The sequence below is a fragment of the Panthera pardus genome, unplaced genomic scaffold (genome assembly GCF_024362965.1).
Source record: "Panthera pardus isolate Hobbes unplaced genomic scaffold, ASM2436296v1 HiC_scaffold_22, whole genome shotgun sequence".
NCBI classification, from domain to species: domain Eukaryota; kingdom Metazoa; phylum Chordata; class Mammalia; order Carnivora; family Felidae; genus Panthera; species Panthera pardus.
In genome coordinates this window covers 56267701-56280152 of record NW_026526788.1, presented here as the reverse complement: position 1 = coordinate 56280152, position 12452 = coordinate 56267701, and the positions used below count along the sequence as shown (strand labels likewise).

General features: G+C 53.6%; 1 protein-coding gene across 6 annotated transcripts in view; it reads left to right on the top strand.

The window, feature by feature from the left end:
- CRTAC1 (cartilage acidic protein 1) overlaps positions 1-12452 on the top strand; it is a 157442-nt gene that overhangs the window by 118991 nt on the left and 25999 nt on the right. For all 6 annotated transcript variants that reach the window (XM_019459052.2, XM_019459047.2, XM_053909807.1 and 3 more), the window contains exons 9-11: positions 2914-2996; positions 3877-3977; positions 4396-4564. In XM_019459052.2, the coding sequence (XP_019314597.1) occupies positions 2914-2996; positions 3877-3977; positions 4396-4564 (353 nt within the window). The remainder of the gene's footprint in view (positions 1-2913; positions 2997-3876; positions 3978-4395; positions 4565-12452) is intronic.

Below are 12452 nucleotides of genomic sequence, written 5' to 3'. Positions count from 1 at the left end.
AGTTTGAGAACTGCTGTTGGGGAACCTCAGGACCCATGTGACCTGAGGCAGCCCTGTTCCTGGCCTAAAACATGCTAATGGGGCTCAGGACCAGGTGGGGAGAGGAGGCAGGTGGGGCAGGGGGCTTTGGATTCAGGAAATGGGCCCGATCACCTGCTTGGCTCCCCAAGGCCCCCATCGCCCCCATCCCCTACCCCAGGGGGGCCCTAACTATTAATAAAAGGCAAGAGCTGTGACTAAGCATGTTTTTAAATATAATTATTAACAAAGCATCAATCCTGACTGGATGTAATCACCCCCCGAAGGCACTAGATTTACTAATTAGGTGCCTTGCAAAAAGCTTATTCACAACTTCCAGATTAATTGCGGAAGATCAATTGCTCGTTAACAGAGACACCACTTTCCTTCTCTGGCTAATAAAGTGTCACTCGCCAGGCCCCTAAGCAGCAGGGGGTCTAGTGCTCTCATCCCTGTGGCTCCAGAACCCAGGCGCCTCCCCTGTCTGCCTGCCTGTCACACCACCCAGCCTCCTTCTGACCACCCCGAGGGCGGGCTGGCCCAGAGCTGCCATGGATGAAGACAGTGTCATCACATAGTGGCCCCACGGGTTAGCGTGTTTGCCTCCACGCAGCAGCCGTGGAAGCCACTTCCGAGGTCCGTGGCTGTGCTCCAAGTCCCGGCGGCAGATGGCTGGGTCCTGAGCACACAGCCAACAGTGTGAGGGGCTATAGCTCGGGCCACCACTCAGCCGGCCACTCGGGAAGTTTAGCCCCAACCTGTCCCTGTTGCTAAACAGAACGTGGCAGGCTCCTTGTAGGAGACACTGGGGACCCAAAACCTCAGTGGGTTTGAGCTTGCAATCTTTCAGTGAAGAGGAGGGTAACCAGGGAATTCATCACCCACACCAGATGCTTGCTGAGTGCAAGGGGGTCCTGTAATGGTGGGACAGCAGGCAAGCAGGGACTCTCCCAGGCCAGCCGGTTATGTGTGGTCACATCAGACGTGCCTCTGATCTGTTCTCATCACCCCTGGACCGCACCTCATCTCTCTCAAGGGGATTCCTGCATCCGCCTTCAGCAGGTGTCTGTGTCTAGTCCTCCAGAGCAAGCTGTTGAAAATGCAGATCTAGCCACAACCTTCTTCTGCTTAAAACCTCTTAGAGGCTCCCCATTGCCTTCTCTTTGGCTCATCCCACACTTCCCGGCTTTGTCCCCACTCTCCGCTTCCCCGTTCACAACGGAGCTCCAGATCCTGCCAGCTTTGTTCACTTCTGGGCCGTGCCAGGCCTGGCCCCTCGTGCTGCCCACCCACTCTGCGCCTTGCTCCTCCCTCTTCGTCTCAATGACACATACTTACTCATCCTTCTGGTCTCAGCTTAGTTGGCCCTTCCCCCAGGAAGCCTATCCTGGTTACCTAAAATTGGGTGAGCTTGTCGAGCGCTGCCCTCCCCGCAGCCCCCCTGCCTGTGGGCCTTCAGCACGCTGCATGAGACGCCCCCCGTCGTCGTGGCCCCTGAGCTCCATCCTTCCTGATGTACACCACAGCCACAGGGCCCAGCGCAGCGGACGGCACGCGGAAGTCACTGCAAAAGAATTTGTTTAATGAATACGCAAATACAGCAGAACTTATCCTCAGGAACCCTTGAGTGCATTGTCACCTGAACCAAGGGATGTCTCTGCCCAGCCGCGAAGAGTCTGCGGGACACAGGTGGTCAAAGGGACCGTGGTTGCTGGCAGGCTGAGGCATACACACCTCCAGCAGGTGCACAGACGCCCAAGTGCAACCAGGCACGCCGCCCTCGGCCCACACCACACACGTGGATGTGCTCAGCACAGATGCCCTGTGTGGTGAACAGAGGGTTCTTCCGGGGCAGCTACTCAATGCTGCAGACCCCTTGCAGTTCTGCACCCCCGCCCCCACCACAGGCTCCAGCTCAGGGGACCCCTGCCCCCTTCTGAAAGTACTAACCACCTCTCAGCCCTCTGACGACTCTCTGTGAGGGGCAGACAAGAGCCACCTGCAGTGTTTCGGGGAGAGCGATCACGTCCCTCCCAGCCCTGTCTCCCCCCAGCACTGCTCCACACATCCAGAGCACCCAAGGCTGTGAGACTCTAATGAGAGAAAAATCGGAGGAGAGCTCACCACCATCATCAGCATTCAGCTCAGTGTGGAGAAGGAGCAGGACGTTCACAGTGGGCTTTTCTGAAGCAAATATTACCGTGATTCAGAGCTTAAAATAGACAGAGCCCCTGCAGCCCAAGGGGAGCCCTTTCCTCCCTTTTTGCCACTGGGCTTCATCCCTGTGTCCCACAGACATGCGCCCGGAGCTTCCTGCAAGCCACGCGCTGTGTTAGGTGCTGTGGGAGATGCAAGAATGAGTCACACGTGGTCCCAGCCTGCAAAGACTTGCAGTCTAACTAGGAGATAAGACGCATCCATTCAGAGCTTTAGCACGAGGCAGAAAGTGATAAAGGCCAAGCAGGAAGGCATTGCTTCCAGCAGGACTATCAGGGAGGGCTTGGAGGAGGCGGCGTTTGAGTGGTTTCAATCCTGGGCACACCCAGAACTTGGAAACCTGGGGCCACTGGAAGGAAAGTGAAGGTCGGTTGAAGGTAGCTGCTTCCCTGCCCCTTCTCCATCCATCAGCTGCCCTTCCCCAGGCTGTCTATAATTCATCCATTAGAGGGGGAAAAATCAATATTTACCAATGTAAATTAAAACCCAAGAAGGGGACAGACAGGGTGTAGGCAGGCTCTGTGAACAGAGAGCGGCTCCGTAGACATCCAGGCCGTGGCTGATGCACAGGGTGCCTGGGGATGTTCAGGGGACAGAGGATGGAGTGAGGGGGCCTCTGGATTCAGGGGGCCCACGGCATGCTGCTAATCTGGGAACGACTTGTCTCCTCTCCTGCAGTGTCATCCGCAGGGAACACGGCGACCCTCTCATCGAGGAGCTCAATCCTGGCGATGCCTTGGAGCCTGAGGGTCGGGGCACAGGTGAGGGCACCTGAGGGCTCAGGCCCGCACTCCTCTGTCTCAGCACCGCCTGTACGCCAGGGTGAGGGCAGGAGGGATGGGGCAGCCAACTCCACAGCACTGGACTCCTCCTTCCCTGCCGTTCTGGAGGTCTCCACCCTGAGGGAGGGTTGAGCCCCTGGGAGCGCCAGGCCAGAAGCAGAGGTGGCGATGACCTATGCTTCCAGTCTCAGGGCTGCTGGGGGCGGGAGTCTGGGAATCGGGGGCGGGGCGGGGGGCGGGTAGGCAGTAGCTTCTCTGGCAATGCCTTGCCCACGACGCAGGGGGTGGGGGGGGGGATGGAAAGGAGAGGCTGCGGGTCCTGCGGTCTGACCCCTCCCCTCTTGGCATTCAGCCTGGTGTCCGAGAAAGAGCACTGGATCAGGAGTCCCAAGACCTGGTCCTGCCATTGCCTCATTTGTGGTCTTGGAAGTTGTTTCATCTTCTGGGTCCTGATCTGCACCACCCATAGACGGGATAACTACGCCTGCCCTCCTCACCTCTCTGGGTTGTAGCGAGGACCAAAAGGAGACCATGAATATGCAAACACGATACATTGACAAAAACTGAAAATGCAAAGGCCGCGTGTAGTAGATCAGGAAGAAGTTCTCGTGGTCTGAGCGATTTGCATGCACGCCATGCACAAGTTCAGGGAAGGGAAAGGGAGCCCTCTTCATGATTTCCTGCCATGAGCCGACTGTTGGGAAGCAGAGATGGGCTTCCACCCTGTCTACCTGCCCCAGCACTGTGCTCTCTGCCTCCCACCCTCTGGCACATGCACCACGACGTGGTACTGACTGGGAGCCCCTCTCCCGCTTGGGTCTCCTGGCCGATGGCCAGAGCGAAATCTGCCTTATTGCAGGGGGTGTGGTGACAGACTTCGATGGAGATGGGATGCTGGACCTCATCTTGTCCCACGGGGAGTCCATGGCTCAGCCGCTGTCCGTCTTCCGGGGGAACCAGGTGTGCATGGACCCCGGGACCTGTAGAGCCCAGCCTAGTGTCTCCCCTGGGTCTAGGGTGATAGAGGGCAGAGGCGCCCGGGATGCTTCCTTGCCCAGCGTGGTGGAAAATGGACACCCAGAAAATAAATTCCCAGCCACATAGCAAACCTCCAAGGGCTGCCTTCTCCTGGGAGAAGCCCTTTGTCCCTCTGCCTTCCACTGGCACTTTTGCTCCAGAAACTGCTTTCCCCAAGTCTGTTAGCTTTTCCCTCATTTTTTCAGTACCTCTCTTTCCAAACTTCAGCCAGTCTGTCTGCCTTGTTCACCTTCTCTGCCGGCTTCCTCCTCTCTTCCCTCTGCACGTTTTCTTCTCTTCCTCCCTCCCTGCGCCCCCCCCCCCCACCCCTGATACTGGCCTGCCTCCTCCCACCCTGCAGGGCTTCAGCAACAACTGGCTGCGTGTGGTGCCTCGGACCCAGTTCGGGGCCTTCGCCAGGGGAGCTAAGGTTGTGCTCTATACCAAGAAGAGCGGGGCCCACCTGAGGATTATCGACGGGGGTTCAGGCTACCTGTGTGAGATGGAGCCCGTGGCACACTTTGGCTTAGGTGAGTCAGGGCTGGGGGAGGGGCAGGCAGCGAGCTGCTGTGCTTGGTCAGTGGGGTCCCAGGACTGCGCCCCAAAGCATGCTCAGTAACGAGGACTCACGGCCCGAGCACCTGCCGCGTGCAGAGTAGTCCAGGTACCGTGACCGCCGTGGTGGACACCAGCCGTGCAGGCGGCCCTGCTCGGAGATGAACCTGAGCCCAAAAGGAAGGTTTTCGTGCCCCTCCTCGTGCCCCTCCCCTTGCAGGGGTCCCCACTGCAGTCCTCTGTTGAATGAGTTCGCCTTGGGGTCAGAGTATTTAATCCTCCCTTTGTCCAAGGCTGGGGCCTCGTTCAGACATTGTACCAAACTTGTCCAAACCAGCTGTTTCCCTGGCTTCCTGGGAAGCAGCTTGGTGATTAAAGCCTCATCAAACCCCTGGTGACTTCCCTTAGCTAGGAGCTTGGAGAAGCCATGCATTCTCGGGGTGGGGGGGGGGGGTGACATCGCCCTCAAGGGGGTAAAAATTGGTTCTTGTCTGGGGGAAGGGGAGCAAAAAAATCCTACTCTTTTTTATATGTATAAAGGCACAGATATACATACAGTACATAAACAGCTCTACAGTATGTCTGTGTTATTAATGAGATATCACTACACTCCTATCAGAACAGCTAAAAAAACAAAACAAAACAAAACAAAACAAAAAAACCAATAGTGACAATACCAAAAGCCGGCAAGGATGCAGAGAAACTCAATCCCTCATACATTGTTGGTGGGAATGTAAAAAGGTACAGCAACTCTGCAGAATAGTTTGGTGGTTTCTTTAAAAATAAAAAACTAGAGGCGCCTGGGTGGCTCAGTTGGTTAAGTGTCCAGCTTCGGCTCAGGTCATGATCTCAGGGTTTATGGGTTCGAGCCCCGCATCTGGCTCTGTGCTGACAGCTCAGAGCCTGGAGTCTGCTTCGGATTCTGTGTCTTCCTGTCTCTTTGCCCCTCCCCCACTTGCACTCTTGTCTCTCTCTCTCTTTCTCTCTCTTTCTCTCTCTCCCACAAAAAAATAAACGTTCAAAAAATTTTAAAAAAACTAAACATACAACTACTATAAAACCCAGCAATTGCACTCCTAGGTATTTACCCCAGACAAATGAAAACTTATGTCCACATAAAAACCTATACAAGATTGTTCATAGTAGCTTTAGCGGTAATAGCCCATACTGGAAACACCCTAGGTGTCCTGTGATAGATTACTGGTTCATCAAGCTGTTGTCCATCCACACCAGGGAATAGTACTCAGCAATAAAAAGGATTAAACTATTGATACACGTAGCAACTTGGATAGCTCTCCAGGGCATTATGGTCGGGGCGGGGGAGGCCAATCTCATAAAGTCACATACTGTTGATTCCATTTATATAATATTCTCGAAATGACAAAATTACAGAGACAGGAAATAGAGTGGCGGTTGCCAGGGGTGGGTGTGACCATAAAGGGACAGCCTGAGGGAGGTCTTTGGGGTGATAGAGCAGTTCTGTATCTTGATTGTGGGGGTGGCTGCACAAACCTACACATGTGATAAAATGACATAAAGCCGTACACACACACGCACACACATGCACGCACGCACACATGCACATGATCAATGTCCACTTCCCGGTTTGGGTATGATGCTGTAGTTGCATAAACTCTAACCATCGAGGGAAACTGGGTGATGGGTACCCAGGGCCTTTCTGTACTATCTTTGCAAATTCCTGTGGATCTATAATCATTTCAACATAAAACGTTTTTAAAGAAATGCATTGGGGAGGGAATTGGTGCAGGGGGCAGTCTAAAAAGAGAGAAAGGGGGAGGGGCAATCATAGAAAAAATGTTGAGGAGTCACGAGTGTCCTTACTAAGACACCATGGCGAAGAAAGCATTTGAGTCAAATATACCTGGGCTCAAGATCAGACACCCTCCCCTGCGTGTTAACACTTCATGGGGTGATATAATACTAACATAAAAAAAGCAGGCAATATGGTCTGAAATTAACGTATATGTTAATATTATACACACATCATATGGGCATAGAAGAAAACTGAAAGAACATGCAAAAAGTGTGAGCAGTGACTCTGAGTGGATTAACACGGTAACTCTTACTCATCCAGGTGGCACTTTATTACTGAATTTCATCCTCACGACCACCCTGTGACGCGGGCACTATTTATCCCCACTTTACAAATAGGAAAACTGAAGAGCATGGCAATTAAGAAACCTGCCCAAGGTCACATGACAGATCAGTGGCAGAGCTGAGACTCAAATCCAGATCTGTCCAACCGTGTGATTTTTATTTTCTTCCATATGTTTTGTGTGCGTGTGTTCCAATTTTTATAGGAGCACATAATATTTTTGCAGTCTGAAAAAGGAGCATAAATGTTGAGGGGGCCCGGGGCCTGGTTATGTGAGCATGTTCTTGGCCTGTTTCACCCTGGATGGGTCGGCTGGCTGTTGAAGCATTTGTCACTTTTAAGGTAGCCATTTGCGATGCTGGCCAAGTACGAGATGACTTTTAAATATGTTGTCCTCCGACGAAACAGCAGTAGCCGACAGTCATTGAGCGCTTAGTGTATACCAGGCACTGGACTTAAGTGCCTTGCATAAGATACCTCACTCAGTTTTTAACCACAACCCGATAAATCGTAACCCCATTCCACAGGTCAGAAAACTGAGGCTCAGGCTGAGAGTGGTGCCCCAAATCACATCTCCAGAAAGTAGAGAGGGCTGGATTTGGACCCCGACTCCTTGAACACCACTATCTGAATTCTTGACCTCTGTGACTTAACTGCTTGGCCTCCCATAGCTGCTGTGTGTGGAGCCAGCCAAGGTCCTCCGCTCTGCCTCTTTCTTCCTGGACATCCACGTCCCCTCATTACCAGGTGACCCGTGTAAGGCCATCCAGTCACCAAGATAATGCCGTGGTATCACATGTGGGATGTTTACCCAGGCATCTGGCTGGACGTCAACACCCCAGCCCACTGTGTATAGATCAGGAAATTGAGGTTCCACAGAGCAAATCCATGGTAAGGATGGGACTGGGGCTGAGGTTCTCCTTCCTCACATCCTGTGGGCTGCCTGTGCTGTTTTAAGACGTTTTTGTGGGCCTCGCTGGGTCTCCTCTCCAGCCAGAATCTGCCCTTGACAAGATTTTTCAACCGGGCAGCCTCGGTTCTTCAACCAGGCAGCCTCGGCTGAGTCATGTGCGGGGACCACGGGCACCCAGGAGCCTCCATGCCTCTTCACAATGTCTGCCTCCCACACTCGGGGTAACACGCCGCTGCATCTGGTTCAGAGCCTCTCCTTGATATTTTGCAAGGCCGGGGGGTTTATTCTGGCTCTGAACTCTGGCCCAAACCGCTCCACGGGTCCCCTTGTAGGCTCCTCTCTTGCCAGGATCCACTCCCAGAGAGCCACTGAAGGAAGGCTGCTCTTGGGACCTGTCCCTGTAGCTCACTCTTGAGCTTGGCAGTGAGACTGAGGCGACCGAGCAGGAAGCAGCGCCAGGAGCAGGTGGACTCTATCCCCACAGCTCCAGGGCCCCCAGTCCAGGAGGGTCTCCTTCATGGATCCAGCGTAGCACAGGCCTTCCTGGCTGATGGAGGGGCAGCGATGGGGTGGGAAGAGAGGGAGCCAAGAGGAAAGGCCAGATGGAAGGAAGGATCGAGGAAAGCGAGGACCGGGACCACAGACAGGCAGTGGGCTGGGGAAACCGAGAGACACAGAGAGACCTGGGAAAGAGACAGATGAGACAAAGAAGAAATACCCCTGCCCTCCAGGCTCACAGTCCAGGGAAAAAGGCAGATGGACACAGGGATTCTGGTGCAAGGTAGATCTAGATGGGCTGTGCGAGGACCAGCATGGGAGAACTTCATTCTGCTTCCCAAGGACATGGGCCTAGCACGAGGTCTAGCAGGATGGCGGGAGTTTAGAAGGCACGGTGGGCGGCTGATGAGAGCACTCCAGGGGCTAGCCTAGCTTGAACACAGACCCAGAGATGGGAGTGTTCAGTGTGCCCACGATGGGAATGGTCTGGTAGGAGTGGGGCCTAGAGAGCGAGGCCAAAGCCCAACTGGGGGGGGGGGGGCGGGGGGGAACCAAGAACCAGGCTGGAGGGGGACAGGCGGATCAAAGCTCCCCCGAGCAAGCCAAAGCCAGGCCGTGCCGTGCGAAGACAGAGCGGCCAGGAGCTCGGGAGCCCCAGCAGGGGTGGTGTCCTGCACCAGGAGCCCTGCAGGGAGGGCAATGCTTGAGTTGTTCTTAGAAGGATTTAATATTTTTTCCTGATTGTAAGAATGATGCATATTGATTATCGGAAAATTAGAAATTATAACATGATTAAAAAGAAAGGAAAAAGAACCCAAAAGCTCAACATTATGTTTCGAATATTAAGCAAAAGGTTAACGTTCCTCCCTTCACCCTCTCCCAGTACCATTTGATCCATTTAGTCAATACTTATTTACTGAGCCATCTACTATGTGCCAAACACTAACGAGACAAAGATCCTTGCCATGGGTGATCTTAATTCTAGTGGAAGTAGAAGAAACATATAAACATAATAACTAGGTAAACATATAAACTGTTAGAAGATGTTAAGTGCTGTGAAAAAAGCACATGCAGAACAGGGTAAGGGGATCAGGAATGTGGAGGGGGAGGGGTGGGGTCACCTGCTCCCGGCTCCACGCTTTTCTATGTGCTTTTACCACATGCGCTGTGCCTAGGAGCATATTTATAGATAAATACTCCTTGGGAGTTTTTGTTAACAAAAATGATGATACTCTTCCATTATTTCCAAACTTGCTTTTTTTCCCCCCTCTTAACAACATAACCTGGACACCATTTTCGGGCTGCACATCTCTCCTTTGTTTTCCAAACTCTGTGCCGCACGGTATGTCGCCGTGTGGCGGCATTCATGATTTGTGGAGCAAGTCTCCTATTGACGGGCAGTATGATGGTCTCCAGTCCTGAGCAGTTTGTTTTGTGGCGCCTGGGGTGAGAAGGGGCATGTCCAGAACACGAACGCAAGAAAGGCCTGCCCTGTCCGTCCAGTCACTGAGGCCCAGATGTGGGGCCCCTGGCTGTCCCCGGGAGGGGGAGGTCTCTAAAGGGAAGAGGGCCCAAGGAAACCCCCCTTCCAGCACTCACGGCGCTCCCGCTCACCCCAACCGACCCTGCTCCCACCCTCCCTTTGTGAATCATCCTCTACCTCCCCCTGACTTTGCAGCAAGGTTTGGGGGAGAGTGCGTGGACAAGTACGTGGGCATGCACGTGTGCCCCTCGGCACGCCTATGTCTTGCTCATCCCTGCACTGAGCCTTGGTCAGGGGACTAGCTTCTCAGACCCTCATGTACCCTCCCCACTCCCGAGGGTCTGGGCTGCATCGCATCACCACGCAGTAAAAACTCACAAACCTCCCTGGATGGCTGTTTCATTCTCTGGGGTTCCCAGGGGGCCCGTTCTGGTGTGCTGTCGGCTCCCATCCTACCCACCCCTGCTCAGTGGAGCCCCTGGCCTTGTTTCACCTCTCCTCTGCACCCTGCCCTGGCCTTGCCCTGCTCCTTCTGGCCAGCTGGCCAGCCAGGCTCATAAAGAAGAATTTATGCTCATGGCCTTTGTGGGGTGGCCCACTGTGCACTGTTTGCTCTGCACCTGCATCGTAGCCACCCCCCTCCGCCCCCTGCCCTGTGCACCCACCCTACATTTCCCCTACCCTGGCTGTCCGATTCCTGGTTTGCAGAGGACTGACACCACTCACCCAAACCCAGAAAATGAAAACAAGCACCTACAGTCTACTTGTCCCAGCCAGCCCCCATCGGAGGCTCACCCGCTGCCCAGCCCACCCCAGGCATTGACAGTACCCCTGCCCCCCCCACACACACACACACCACCTTTCTTTAAGCGAATTGTTTGCGAGTGACTCAGAGCTGCCTCCGAGCCTGCTGGTGCTCATTTAGGGAAGGAAAATTCAGTGGCCCACATAAAAATTGCTTTATTAAAGTGCAAAAATATTCCACCAACTGTATTCCCACCATCTGTTTTGCTGGTAATTCTGAAAAGCGCAATTCTCTGAGCCTCCTTGGCCTCTGTCCTTTAGAAGCTGCCAGAGGTGACTCCCTTCTGCTCTTGACCTCCCAGCTGTGCTGGTTATGGGGCCTCCTCTGCCCGCAGCCCCACTCCCTGACACACAGGCCTGGCACGCAGACTGCTTAAAAGCTGCCCTTGTGCAGTGCCTGGAATGACCTGGGATGTCTGGCAACTTGAGAGGGAACAGTCTGGGGACAGGAGTCTGGGTTCCAATCGTAGCTCAGGCACCTGTGAGTCACTTCACCTTGCCAATGTCTACACATGGAGAGCGGGGATAGAACGCCCACCTTGCAGAGTCGTCTGGAGGGTTCAGATCAGCCTCACACATGAAAGTTCCAAAGTCTCTCCCCATCTCCCCCAGCCCCAACCTGCCAATACGTTTTCCACACTCTGCTTCCCCCACCTGGAACTTCTCCCTACTCTTCAAATACACATGACCTTACCATACCTCTGTACCATGCCGCACCATCTGTCAGGACTGCCCCTTCCTTCCCTCCTCTGCCTCACAAACTCCTACTCCTCCTGCAACACCCAAATGGAATGACTTTTAACACCCGCCTCTCTCACCAAGTGGCACCAATGCTATGGCTGCACGTTCCCAGTTCATTATAACATCATCACTATGTTCATTGCCTCCACGGGATGCAGCTCCCACAGGATGGGACCTGGGTCCGTCTCCTTCCTGTTAAATCCCAGATCCCTGCAGGACACTTGGCCCGTGGTGGGGCTGGGCGTCGGGGCCAAGTGAGCAGTAGAGCAAGGGCAAAGCAGATATGGGCTTTTGGGGTCAGACATCCCTAGCTGGGGAACTGTGAGCAACTTACATCCCCTCCCCGGGTCTGAGCCCCTTTCTCTCTAAAGTGGAAATTAGAAGTCTAGTACGTTCCCCACGGTGCTGCCGAGAGGGTCCAGTGCCAACAGTGAGATCACCTGGTACAGTTTGGGGTACATATTCTCCAGTATTATTGCCAAGAAATGAAGGTGCTTTGGGAACTACAGGTGCCCCCATGTCTAAGAGATGGTAGAGATGGGGATGCTTAGGGGACAGTCGGCTGGGGCAGGGCTCACATTCCAAGGAAGAAGGACTGTCCTTCCCAGGAGTGCTAGAGCTCTGGGCCACACCCCCATCTTACAGATGAGGAAACTAAGGCCCCGGAGAAGGTGCCCAAGTCAGTAAAATCAGCAGCAGCAGAGGAGGGAGTGCTACTGAGATGTGTTCTCCTTGGCTGGCTTCTCTCATAGCCCCTGCCCGTCCTGGTTTGGGAGAAAGGGAGGAAGCGGGACTCAGAACTACATGCTATGAATATTCGGTGACTCTTCTGAGTTATTTGTGGCACTCCAGTCAGGCTGGAAAATGTATTCATGTAGCATTCTGTTGGCTTAGGTGAGAAACATTTGCTATTCTTTGTCTCCTTTTTTTAATGGAAAAATATTTACTTTTTATATATGCCACTTAATTTGGGCACTGTACAACCTAAAAATGCCAAATCTCTTTAACTTCAAGAGACTATTACAAAACAGAAAAAAAAAAAAGCCCACAGATGATACCCCCCAGTCCCGTGGTCCACCCTTCTTCTCCAAACGGAATTATTATAGAAGGAGGGAGTGGGGGATTAGAGGTTTATGAGAAACAGTTTCTGGCTTAAGAAAGCAAACCCCAGAATCAGTGAGGCTGGAAGGGGAGAGTCTGTAGGGGAACAGAAGCAGCCCCGAGTGTGGGACTCTGTGCTCTGGGAGTCTCTCCCTGGTCCCGCTGCCCCACCTGGCCCACAGAGACGGGCTTTTCACCCTTGACGTG